The following is a 12,679-nucleotide window of genomic DNA, read 5'->3' on the forward strand; positions in this document are numbered from 1 at the left end:
GGGGAGGATCTTTGAGCAGTAAGGCCAGGTAAACAAGTTAATGAAAATGAATATCATGTCATTCAGTTTAGACAGTGAATACAAGCAGTACATAACAACAGGACATGGGAAGGTGCTTCCTGTGTTCTTGCTGCTGTAAGCTGTATTATCTCTGAGTAATACATATAGAGATGAACCAGGTTGATATTGTGATAGGGGCCATTCCTCTTGCATCCTCTACCTGTTTCTTCTGCACATTCTTTAAGTACATGGGCAGGTTAAAGAAAGTTCAGTGATTCAGCTTTGAAAACTGGTGGTTAGAACTTGCATTATGGAGAAAGCAAATCTGAATTCAGGTCAAAACAGAGTTGATACCCTTCTGATGGTGGATATAGAACAGACATTCATTCCTTTCTTGGCTACCTACATAACATTTCATGTTGTTAACAGTAAGATTTTCTGGTTTAGATGAAGTGGGGTCAGAAGAATGCAGTGAAGTGGCAGAAGACCTTCCTGTCTAATAGTGGAAAACTTCCGCTTTTCCTAATTTTTTTTTTCACTTGACAAGTCCTACAGGAAAATTCTTTTTAAGAATTAAAAGCAATATGAATCCAGTTGTTGAACCATTCAGCCCACACACATTATCAACAGTGCCTGTTAAGTCTGTTTGGGTCTGTGCATTGCAAGGCCTATGGAGTAGTCCATAACTTGGACAGGAACAGATCACAGTGGGGGGAAAATGACGGTTGCTTGAAGCAGAGCAAGAAGAGATGGTATTAGTAAGCAGAAGATAGTGTTTAAAAGAGTTTCACTTGATAAAATAGACTCTTTTGGCTGAAGATGTGCCTCCACGTGTGGACAATCCAGCCTCTGGTTTAAGAGTACTCTTGGATTCCTGTCTAATTGCAGGCTCCCACATAGCAGCATCCACGAGTAATGCTTTGGCTCAAAACAGTCCTATCCTGGCAGACGATGATCTGGACTCACTTACTTGTGCCTTCATCACTTTGGCTGGATTAAAGCAATATGAGACACCTGGGCATGAAGCCTTTAGTGTTTATGAAAATAGCTCGTGCAGAAATTGCAGCATATGCTTGTGGTAAATTTTGTTACTGGGAAAACATCAAGCTCGCCCTTGATTTTCTGTGCCTAGTTAGCATATAGTTTCTGAATTGCTTTTAGGATCTTGGCCCTTATCTTTTAAGTGACACATATTCTATTCTTAGTAGTGGCCCAGAATAAAATTGGAAAAGAGTAGAGACCCAGAATGAAATTGGAAAAGAGCAAAGCCCTGAAATAGAATCATCTTCTAAAAGATTGCAAGATTTCTCAAGAGTTTATTCTAATCTCAGGTTAACACCGTGAAGATTTTACAAGCACTGGAGTTTTCCTACCTTTCGCTCTTACTATAAGGCCTTTTTCTATGACTTTGGTTTCTCCAAAAATAGCGTGTAAGTTTCTGTTGATGCAAGACATTCTATAGCATGCAAATTCCTTTTCTTTCCTGGAGAGAGCAAGTGTGGTGGATGAGTAGCCTAGTTACTACAGTGGAAGAAAGGTACAGTAAAGTATAATATGAAAAGCTGTAGAGCTATAGAGTACTGACAGTAATTGTAACTGGTATTTCAGAGGTAGTAACAGCCTTCCATCCAAAGCAAGTACAAAACACAAGTATAAGGAGTGTGGACTATTGCCAGCATTGTACTTGTGATCTGTTACCATTCTGACATCCAGAGACTATTGATAGAAGCTCTAGAAATAACTTGTATTTTCTATTTGCAGACTTGCACTTAGCATGAGGCTAGTCAGACTAGCTCTGGGTGAATGTATTAAAGCTGGCATTGAATTCTGTTGTATAAAGCTTGGGGGTTTTTTGATAGTAGATTTGAGTTATTAAATGTTTTGTTTTGGGTTTTTTTGATGCATTGCTGAGGTGGCCCATGATGTCCCTTAAGATGGTAGCATCCTAATAAAAGAGAAAGTTTTTGTACTGAGAACTGTGGAACACAATGAAATACCTTCTGAATAGTCAGTCCCCATGGAAATGTAAATTCTGTGGGCATGGAGCTCAGATCACCTAACAATAAAGGATGGGCTCTGTAGAAGGAAGCGAATGCAAGCATTTGCAAGGTACAGAAATACTGTTCTCTAGAGTATTGTCTGTGTCTGCCAGGGTTCATATTCTTATATTTCTGAGTATGAACAATTAAAAACATAAGCCAAAAAGCATGGTAAACCTAAATGTCCTCTGCTTTGAAGTACTGAGGGAGCCATGACTTCCTGTCATGGCTTACTATTTGTGTTCAGTATCTTCCAGGATCTGGCTGAAAGTATATAATCAACAAATGCTTTCCATATGCTTTCAATAAATTATTGTTAAGATGGAGATAATGAAATCATAATAAAGAACAAAATACATGGTAGGACTGTTGTCACTGTTTTCAAAACAGAAGTGCTAAATCCTGGAAACTTTCGGTTAAACTGAGAAGAAATTCAAATACTTTAAGCTGTGGAAATATGTGGAAAGGGGATCCAAACTTCCAAACTCTTTTCTGTTGCCAGATGCTCTGATTTCAAATGTAGTTAAAGTTGGGAAAAATACGGTGCAAAATATTTTTCACTCTTAACTTTGCCACTTAGTTACATCATGGAGGGTTCCTCCCCCTCGCTTCCACATTTGTATTTAAGGATAAGTTTAATCTGATGAGCATCTTCGTTGATTTGCTGGTATAGTTCTTGTGGAAAGTTATTTCTCAAAATGGCTACTAAGTAAGGGAAGTAGTGGCTTCATTTTCATCGAGAAATAAAACCTTTGGTTTTTTGACAGTTCTTTCTAAAGGAAGGATTGTTTTTTTTTTTTTGGGTGTAACTTGTTAGATGTCTTTTTATAGTTCAGATTCTTTTGAACTATGGAAAATAATAGGGGAAGGATGAAGAGAGATGACTATTAATAAAGCAAATTGGTGATGCATTCTTTTCTGGACATTAACTTCATTGCATAACCAGGTGATCCAAGTTTCCCTCCCTCTCTTCCTCTTCCATTCTTCTTGAACACTCCTTTTTCCTGCACTGAGGCTTCACCCATATCTACTCCCCTTTTATTGCAGCTAACCCTGCCCTCTGTGGTACATACTTTTCCTCTTGCCGGGGCTTCTTTGGACAGCATGTGTTTGACTTTACCCTTTCTTACTCCACTTTTTCTCTTTTGAGACATTGGCATCTTAAGCTGTTGTGGGACAGGAGGATTGTCAGAGTGAAGGTGTTTTTCCTCTCATTAATTTGCTTTGTTTTTTGGTTGTTAGTGGTTGGTTGGGGTTGTTGTTTTTTGTTTTTTGTTTTTTTTTTTGAACTGGAACATACTTGCTGTTAGATCTCTGGTGATTATCAGTGTCTTATACTGGTTATTATTCCAACCAGATGCCCTGGATTCTGCTCTCAATTTTTTGTTTTATTTATTTTTCTCCAAAGTCTGAGACCTAAAATCTGTATTGAATCAGGATTACATGCAGCATAAGCAAATGCTTGCTGTTGAGCTGAATGATCATTGCAGGTCCTTTCCAGCTGCATCTATTCTATTACATTATATTCACATTCTATTCCATTACATTTAACTTGATAACATGTCCTTGTCTAGATGTAAGATTTTGCAAATGTCACCACAAATAGTATTATCATCTGCTTAATGTTTGATTTTTTTTTTTTTTAAAGTTGTTTGGTGACCTGACCGTAAATGGAGGCACTGCCCACTTTCTGTTCTGACTCTGTATCCTAACACTGTCCTTTGTTATGTTTGAAAGAGGATGTACCTGCATCTGATTGAAAGTTAATTGGTATCTTTCTGTAATATGCTCAAGTGGTTGTGCAGTCAGATCTGTGAAGTGATCTGACTTGCCTGTGGCTACCTGATTTGTGAAGCAGATGAAGTACAGTGTCTGGAGTGTGCACCTCAGCAGGTGATGAGCTTTCAGCTGCAGTACATCTGTAGGCTGACAAAGGCTGATCATGCAACTACAGATTTAGAAAGCAACTTTTGCACAAGATGTAATTTTAAACATTTTAAATTGGCATGGCTATCAAGAGAAACAGTCCTTCCTGAGGACTCTTCGTGAGAGAAAACTCTTCCAGACCGCTGTTCTCATTCTCATTTTGACCCTTTCCTTTTCTGACACAGGTATATGATCGGTTCTCCTCTGGCTGCAAATGGCAGTGGAGGGGTAGCACGAGCAACTAGCAGTTGGTTGCAGGAAGCTCCTTCTCCTCCCCCAGAAGCTTATATTGTTTCAACATTCATTCGACCTCTTCTTAAAGAGATGTCCTGTTGATAAGATTACTAAATTGTTTCAGTGCAATTTTGTGCTCTATTCCTGTGCTCTTTTAGAGGCTTGTGGTGTCCACTGTGTTGTGTCACCACAAGCGTTTCTGTACCCATGCAGTGGCCTGATCTGGTTTAATACATATTTCAGTAAAAAAGACTGGCTTTAGATGGCTTGCTGTGCAGCACAGATGCTCTTGTACAGGTAAAATGAAAATGGATAGCTGAGGAAAGAGTTTGGAGTTTGGATAGCTCCAGTGGCCACTGGAAAAATAGGAAAAAAATGCTTATAAAGTTTTAACTTTGTAGCCAGATCAGGGAGCATGATCTAGCTTTGTCCCCTGGCATCCTTCTCCCTTTTACATTCTATTCCCTCTGCCTTGCACCTCAACTCAAAAAAAAAAAAAAAAAAATCCCCAAAACCTTACAAAACAAAATCCTGGGCTATTTTTCAGTTGAATCAATTATTTGATTCATTTCAACACAAACATCTGTGATGGTAGGGCATGGCTAAGGGAGTGGTGGTGGGGTACTTGGTTACACTATAAGGTAATACCTTTCAATCAGGAGGTTGCCACTGTTTCTACAGTAAACAGGCTGATTTCACTCTGTAATTGTTGACTGTAGCAGGGTTCATATGGAGCTCAGATAAGCTTGTAGCAATGTCTTACTCCTCATTGTGATCTTCCCTGTACTCATCTAGGTGACATATTTGAGATATGAAGGGCTGCATAGTCCCTAAGAATGACAGCATCTTGGAGCAGATGCTGCCTTATTGGACCAATTGGTCTGGCATTTAGGTTGTACTTGGTTTTGTGGATGCCTCTTGAGAAAATGGATTGGCAGTTGTAGGCTGTGTAGTTGTTGGTGGTAGAAATCTGTTTCCCCTCTTTCCTAAGATGTCCATATAGAGTTCACAAAAACTGACCCATGCCTGTATGAGGCTTCAGGAAATACTGACTGTGGTATGCATATGTAGTGTGAGTGCTCTGAATGTGTGTGTTTCCCAGGACCAGTGGATCTTAAGTATTCATGGTAGGTCTTATTGTGGCACTTACTGTCTAAAGCAAAGTGGCCTATTTGGCCAGAAAGTCCAGGGACTGCAAATTAAGGAAATCTAAAAAATGTCTAGCATGATGTGTAGACTGTTGAACTGTGAAAGCTCCTAGGAGAAAAAACTTCTTTCTCTAAGACCTTGGAAAACAAACTAAATGCACCTGGATGTGTCCCTTGAGGATGAACTATATTTTTTATGTGGAGAGGTTTCATTTAATGAAGTCTCACTGCATGCATTCTGTCCCTAGCTGTTGAGTGGTCTGTTTAGTGTTCTGTGGTCTATAGTGACATGCTTGCTGTACCTAGCAAGCATGCCACTTTAAGAAAGACTCTTAATCTTTATCCCTCTTTACAGGTTTGCAACAGTGAGGTATGACCAGGCATCCAAGAACATTAAAAACCAGTTCATGCATCTGACCAACTACAGTGTCAACAAGAAGAGTGGAGATTATGTCAGGTACTTGGCTGGAAAATGGAACTTGATCTCTAGAGGTTGGGTCAGTTTACCTAAGTTGGTTTAATGCTGATCCATAGAGGTAGACCAGTGGTGTTAATCTGCTTCTTTCTTTTATTTTTAGCTGTGATGATCCTGAAGTAGAGGATTATGGAAACAAGTGGAGCATGAGTGCAATGCTGAGGTACTTAAAACAAGAGGGGAGAGACACTGCAGGTCAGTACAGATCTTGTTCTTTTATTCCTTTGTTGGATCTTAATCATCTCACTAGTGTGAATCCTAAAAAGTCAAGGACGAGCCCCAGTGAGTCCCAATTAGCACCAGAGAAGGGTGGAGGGAAGCATTGTTCCTTATTCTAGCATTAGAGCCGTGCATTTATTCCCTATCCCCAGAGTTGAGGCGTAACCCCTTCCTTTTTGCAAATAGTATTCTGAGACTTCCTCAGAGTGTGTTTCTTAATGTTTTACCTACATTTCCCGTTTCTTAAGGTCATTCCATTCCTTCTAAAAGCTTCCCTCCCTCTACTGCTCCCATGGCCTGTTCAGTCTGATGAGTGACCAACCTCTGGAGAACTGTGCCAGTTTGAATGACTCTTGGATGTGGTGTCATCTTTCCATGGCTCAGGTTTTTGCTGAGTGTTTTCATTTCAGTCTGTGTTTCATATAAAACAGCTCCCTCTTCCACACCTTTGCCAGGTCTGCTGGGAGTAAATGCATCTGCAGAGCAGAATCCGGGTATATCCTTTAAGGGATAAATTGCCTGTGATACTAAGGCATCAGTTAAACTACTGGTAGCAGCTATGGCCCATATTGCAAATGTTGCCAGGGAACACTTAGATGTTGGATAAAGGGGTTTGAATCTGGCTTTCAGATGGAAGTAGGCTTTTTCCTCCATCATGTGTGTGCATGGCTGTCCAATCACTTGCATGATATGTATGCAGCAAGCCGTGAGCACATAGTTATTTATATTGATACGTTTCCACACCTCACCCCAACCTGAAGTATAAAATGTGCCCTCCTAATTATTAAGTAAACTACTGAGCAATGCAAACAGGTTTCTTTAACTATACGTTAAAAGGCTTCTTGCACCTTTCTCTGATGCATCTGATTCTGGTCATAGGGAGGTAGAATGCTGGCTGGAAAATGCTGGCCTTGTCTGGGCTGGCAAGATTTTTGTGCTTTAGAATGTTTATGTGCACTGGGATGTTTCTATGCTGTGTTGGCTTCACTTAGTTGTCTTCTAGTACAGAAATTCACATCTAAATTTGCTTGTATGCTCCTTCTGTAATTGCTCAGGTCCCTGCATGTCATCATCTGAGCATGAGAAGAAGCAATTCTAGGCCTAAAGCAAACTCTCTAGTCAAGTGGTTTGTAGTAGATTCTCTTTGAAGTAGGGATTACCTCTGTCTGCGTGGATTTGCTTGTGCTCCCTTTGAGGGGTGGGGAAGGCTGTCCTTTCATCCTTACTAACTTTTGAGAGCAGGACTCCAGTATTTGTTCATTCCTTTCTCCTCTCACTTCTCTATTGCTTGTCCTTGAAAACAGAACCTAAGTGTAGTGTTCCTTCTATTGCATGACTCATCCCAAGCCCAGTGTAGAATCCAGGTCTGCATCTAATATCCATCTTTTCTTGCCTTTTCCTCTCTCTGTCTGCTTAGACTCCTGTTCCGGAGCTCTGTTCATAGGCTCATGCAGGAGCTGCAAATGCTTTCTTATTGCAGGTTATCTATAGGTCAGCAGGACTGGAAGCTGTCACCAGTCATATAATTTTGAAAAGATTTATGAACAGCTGCTTTAGAGGAAGGTGCAACATCACAGAACAGTTATTTCATGAAAGTCTACAAGAAAAAATTTTATATCTTGGAGACTATGGTTTATTTTCTGTAATTTAAGCATTTATCTCACTAACCCACTCTGGTTTAATCTTTCCTAATCCTCTGAGTGGGCAGTGGTCATACTCCAGCTGACTTGTGCTGATGTATTTGCCATATGTTTCTGCTTACCTGCACTGTACATATACTCACATTTATCATTCTCATTTGTGAGTATTTTTGCACTAGCATACTTTTGCATGTATCTATATACTTCTGCTTGAATGGATTTCTAAACATCATTGCTTTGTCATCCATAGGCTCTTATGTGCTTTGATTCACAAAGGTATCTATCCATATGTGTATTCTCATGCCTTTCTAGATATTATGTTTTACTTCACAATCTACTTTTTCCTTTTTTTTTCTCCTCTCCTCCCCTCCTTGCAGCACTGATGGCCAACGTGGAGGACCTGATTATCAAGACTGTAGTTTCTGCTGAGCTGTCCATTGCCTCAGCTTGTAAAAGTTTTCTTTCACATCGTGGCAGCTGCTTTGGTAAGGCATTGGGGACATCTTTGTTGATTGCCTCTTGACTACTGTTTGAAACCTCCAGCTTTGTGATGCTAGAGAAATATGCAATTTGTAATTCTAGAAAGCTGGAAACTGTTTTGGTTGTTTTGTTTTTATTTTATTTCTCCTCATTATAGGCCTCTTTGAGGGCAGGGGATGCTAGATCTTAGTTGACCCTGTACCAGTGTCAGTCATCAAAATCTCGTGATAGAAAATGAAAATGGGGTGATGAAAAGGGACTTGAAAGGGAACTGGGGAAGCGCTGGAAAGTTGAAGTTACTGACCCACTAGTGCCCTCGCAAAGGGTTGCTGTGGATGATTAAACACACTTTTAGAGCATTTGATATTTTTGGTTGAGCCACCTGAAACAATGTAGTTCTGCATTTTCCTACGTGCGTCTGAGGATTAGGGAGAAAGGTGAAGCGCGGTGCCTGGAATGATGGTGGTGGTGAATGGTTTGTGCTTGTGCGAGAAGGCCACAGGGTGGCGTCAGAGCCCATTCCTGGCAGGCGCTGGAAGCACAACTATGTGCTGGCAAGGGATTTGAGAGCTCGCTGGCAGCAGCTGCTGGGACGAGGTCCAGAAAGCAGCGGCTGGTACCACAGTGTGCCTTCTCCCACTTTCCAGTGGCTGCTTCCCAGCCTTTCCTAAAGAGGCCTCCTTCTGCTCATAGCCATCCTTTGCTCATGTGGATACATGCACAAAGATGGAGTCCCAGTCAATGCTTAAGCCGAAGGCCAAGCTTGGCTTAAGCTATCCAGTGTTTAGGTATCAGGTAAACTAGCTGCGACAGGTAAAGTAAATCCATTTATGTGGTCCTTGCACTGCACTTTAGATATTGACACTTCTGTAGCTTTCAACACTCCTGTGTAAATGCTGTTATCTTTGGATATTTGGGGGTGATGAGACAGATCCTGATGTCTTTGTTCCAAGCTGAAGGACCTTGTCATGCATGGAGATTTATGAGTTAAATAATAGTTTCAATGAAATAGCACTTGATTGGTTACTCCTGAACTATCAAGAACTGGATTTAAAAAAAAAAGCACACCAAAGAAACTTCAACTGCCTCTATTTTGGCTTCTCCCTTTTCCTCCCTCAGTTGTGTCTCTCAGTTCCTCTGAGCTGTGTATATGGAAACTAATGTTCCTCATGTACTTTCTGGTGGGCCTGGCTCTGAGGTTATCCCACTTCCTGCTGCCTCCCCAGGGCTGCACTAACCACCCTCTTAGATGCTCCCCCGCAAATAAACTGTTTTGTTCCATCTATTTCAGTGTAAACATAAATTAAGAGCTTCCCAGGAAAGAGAGCTTAAGTAGGAGCCATACTGCTTCCCTAGGGAGCCTTAGGCATTTCCAGAGCTCAGTACTTTTTGCCACCTTCCCCCACAGTTAAGTGAGGGTCCTTGTCCCAAGGATTTGAACTGTCGTCATGCTGCACGGCTCGTTTGTCACCAGTGTTTCTTGTTCTGACACTCTTTGGTTGTGCCACTTTTAACCCTGTTGTAAAAAGACACTTTTTCTAGCTGGAGATGTTCAGAATGGCTCAGTGCTTAGCTGTTAATGGAAAGGAGAAAACTGGGAATGAAGATTTCAAGGCCAGCATGCAGAGTCTCACAACTCTTTTAGTTTTTCTTTTTTCATTCTGGGTGTGAACAATGAACTGCATGTGTGCCCTGAGAAGGGCCGATCATTTGAAAAGTATCTCAGACTTCAGAAACCTTTATCTGAGATTCAAATGCAGAGGTGGACCTTGTTTGGAAAACTTCTAAAAAATATAACTGTGTATTCTACTCTAGTTTTTGTAAAGCTGTTCTAGGGAATAGGATTCCTGTACAATTGCCACCTTCTTGCTAAAAATTAAATTATAACTATTATTTGTCTAGATGAGGTTGACCACTTCTCCAACAAGTTAGTGGTTCTTCAGTCCTTTTCCAAGTAGATGTTTTTATGTGTAATGTACTTGTTTTCTAGATTTAAAGGAAAAGAATTCATTCATGCCTTCTGCATTTTCTAAAATAAGACCAGGGAGATAGTCTGATTTCAACTACCAATGCTTGCCTAGAAAGTGAGAGTGGTAGGTCGGGATGATTCTTTTTTAATGTCAAAGTGGAGTGCTGCTGACAGTTTGAAAGACTGTAGTGAGTCCCATTTTGGCTATGTAACGTGAGCTGTTTACTGCATTCCAGTAAATAACCAGTTTTCAGAAGACTTGGGATGCTCAGTTTTGGTCTTCTGAAGTGCATCACAGGAAGCAGTGCAAGTACTACATGATTTTGTTGCCCTGTTCATGCACTGTTATTAACAAAGTGATCTCAAACCTCTATTTTGTTCTTTGTAATTAGCTAATAATACCTCATGTAAAATTAAGCTCCTAGTAAAGTCTGTCTTAATGAGTAAGTAGCTCCAGAGGAGGGCATCCTGCAGGTCTCCAAACCACTGCATTGTCCTGAAGTTCGTAACCAGTTGAGTTATTGGTTGCCTCTGGAGCCTTCTTTTAAGAGGAAGCTAGATTTTGCACTGACATTGAGGGATGTGATGTCTCAGTGTGAGAACAGGAGGTACAATAGCAATGCATATGCCCAAGCCAATTAAAGACTGCATTGTTCTCCCTCCTGAAGTAAGCACTTCTGGATAGGCTAGAAAAGGCAGTGAGGCCTGCTTTCAGACAGTCTGAAAAATCTCCCTGTAGGATGGTTTAGCAGGGCATGAAATGAAGGCAGTTGGATGCAGCACATTTTTGCCAGCATCCAGTGCTGGATTTTCTGCACTCACTGAAATATGAGCCTGAAGAAGCAATAGATTGAAATCCCCTGATTTATTCACAGTTCTAGTCAAGCCAGCTGTGACGCTGTTGAGCTCTTCTGCAATCAAGAAGGCAGGGTAGGGTAATGGGCATATTGATCCCACCAGAGCAATGAGTTTCTAATTTAGTTGCTTCTGTGTCCTAAGGCCAAATTGGTCAGGCTTATGCTTGTAATCACACCTACATTAAGATGGTATAGAACAAACAATAAACTATTGTACTACTTTAGTGGTGCTGACCTGGAGCTAAATGCTTAAAAAAAGTCTTCATTTATATCTAATCACCAGTTTCTCAAGCACCTATGATTGCTGTTCTTCATGAACATTTTATTTTCTTAATAGTAGCAGTTGACCTATTTGGGGGAAGTCTTTTGTAGGATTGAACAATGCTGACCTGTTCCATAATGACTTTTGCAGGGCACTAAAAATTTGATATTCTTAAGGAATTTCTGTATACACTTGCTTGACATGAGGTAAGTCTCTGTTTAGTGACTTGGGTCAGCCATACATATACTATGCATATTCCCTATGTTTTTCTGGTTTCTTAGATGACATGTCACAGGAAAGCTGAATAAGGATTCCCTTCCCTTGCCTTTTTTTGCAAAGCTTAATTCATTCTATTTTTATAGCCTTACCATCAGTCTTTGCTTTAAAGCTGGTATGTAAAGATGCCATTTGGAATCTGAAAAAGGTTGTCCTTAGAGTCCTCTGGCTATGATCAGATTCAGGAGGCCTGTACTTTTCAAGACAGGTATTGTGATTATCTAATGAGCAAAGTAGGTTTTGTCATGTAACTATATCTTCAAATTTAACAAAACTGTCAGCTGACCTGGAGAGGTAAAATGACTTCAAAGGATAGGTCTTTTAGTCATAGGTACTATAGGAATAGGGGGTCTATCCCTGCACTGATCTTTCTACTCATCACTTCATGGCTCTAAACGGTACCTAACTGATTATTGGTGATTTAGCACCCAGAGCTCAGCTGAAAGATTCAAGATCCCTGTTGCTGCAGAAGCTTTCTGGTTTCTTTAGGAAACTGTCCTCAGCTTGGTAGCACCAGTTTTCTCTCTCAGGATGCTGGGGTATACCTAGAAAGAGTTAAATCTTCCAAAAACAGTCATAAAGAAATGACTAGCATTGCCAATTTATCATCAGTGGACTGATGTGTTACCAAAGTCTGAATCAGTCCTGGCTTCTCATTCCATCTTCTACTGCCCCTGGTTCTTGTAGTGACATTAAGGTCTTTGGCAGATAGACAAGAACGTGAAAGTAAGGAACACCAGATTATTCTTGTCTCCTGGTTTTCTTGCAGCTAACCTTCTTGGAGTTTGGGAGCTTAAAATCAGAAGAACTTGGGCTAATAAGGTCAGGAAACATGCTCGCTTTCTCCTTCACCTCATGTACCCATCTATCTATGGAATCAGCTGACTTTTATTGTGATCAACCCGCTACTACATTTTGTTAATTTAGGCACCTATATTTGTGGAGGACAGCTGCACATCTACTCTTATATTCCTCTGTGTCATAAGGACATCATAAGATGTCCAGAAATGGTTTCTGGGATATTAACTTCTTTGCTCACTATGATATCACATACTGGGTTGAAAATGTTTCTCTTTCATGGGTGATTCTTTACCCAGTAAGATTAGGATTATAAAGGCAGCCCAATTTGCACCAAGACTCCTGTTCTTTGATGT

The 12,679-nt window shown here is 40.5% G+C and overlaps 1 protein-coding gene across 14 annotated transcripts in view; it reads left to right on the top strand.

Moving 5' to 3' along the window:
* Positions 1–12,679, top strand: part of TTLL5 (tubulin tyrosine ligase like 5) — a 137,777-nt gene that overhangs the window by 19,446 nt on the left and 105,652 nt on the right. For all 14 annotated transcript variants that reach the window (XR_005566592.1, XR_003540519.2, XR_003540520.2 and 11 more), the window contains 3 exons: positions 5,703–5,804; positions 5,926–6,017; positions 8,059–8,166. Coding sequence is in view for 11 of the 14 variants with exons in the window: in XM_039389687.1 (XP_039245621.1) it covers positions 5,703–5,804; positions 5,926–6,017; positions 8,059–8,166 (302 nt within the window). In the remaining 3 variants the exon portion in view is untranslated. The remainder of the gene's footprint in view (positions 1–5,702; positions 5,805–5,925; positions 6,018–8,058; positions 8,167–12,679) is intronic.

This window comes from Pipra filicauda, unplaced genomic scaffold (assembly GCF_003945595.2).
Source record: "Pipra filicauda isolate LSUMZ 115617 unplaced genomic scaffold, ASM394559v2 scaffold75_size2874737_pilon, whole genome shotgun sequence".
NCBI lineage: Eukaryota > Metazoa > Chordata > Aves > Passeriformes > Pipridae > Pipra > Pipra filicauda.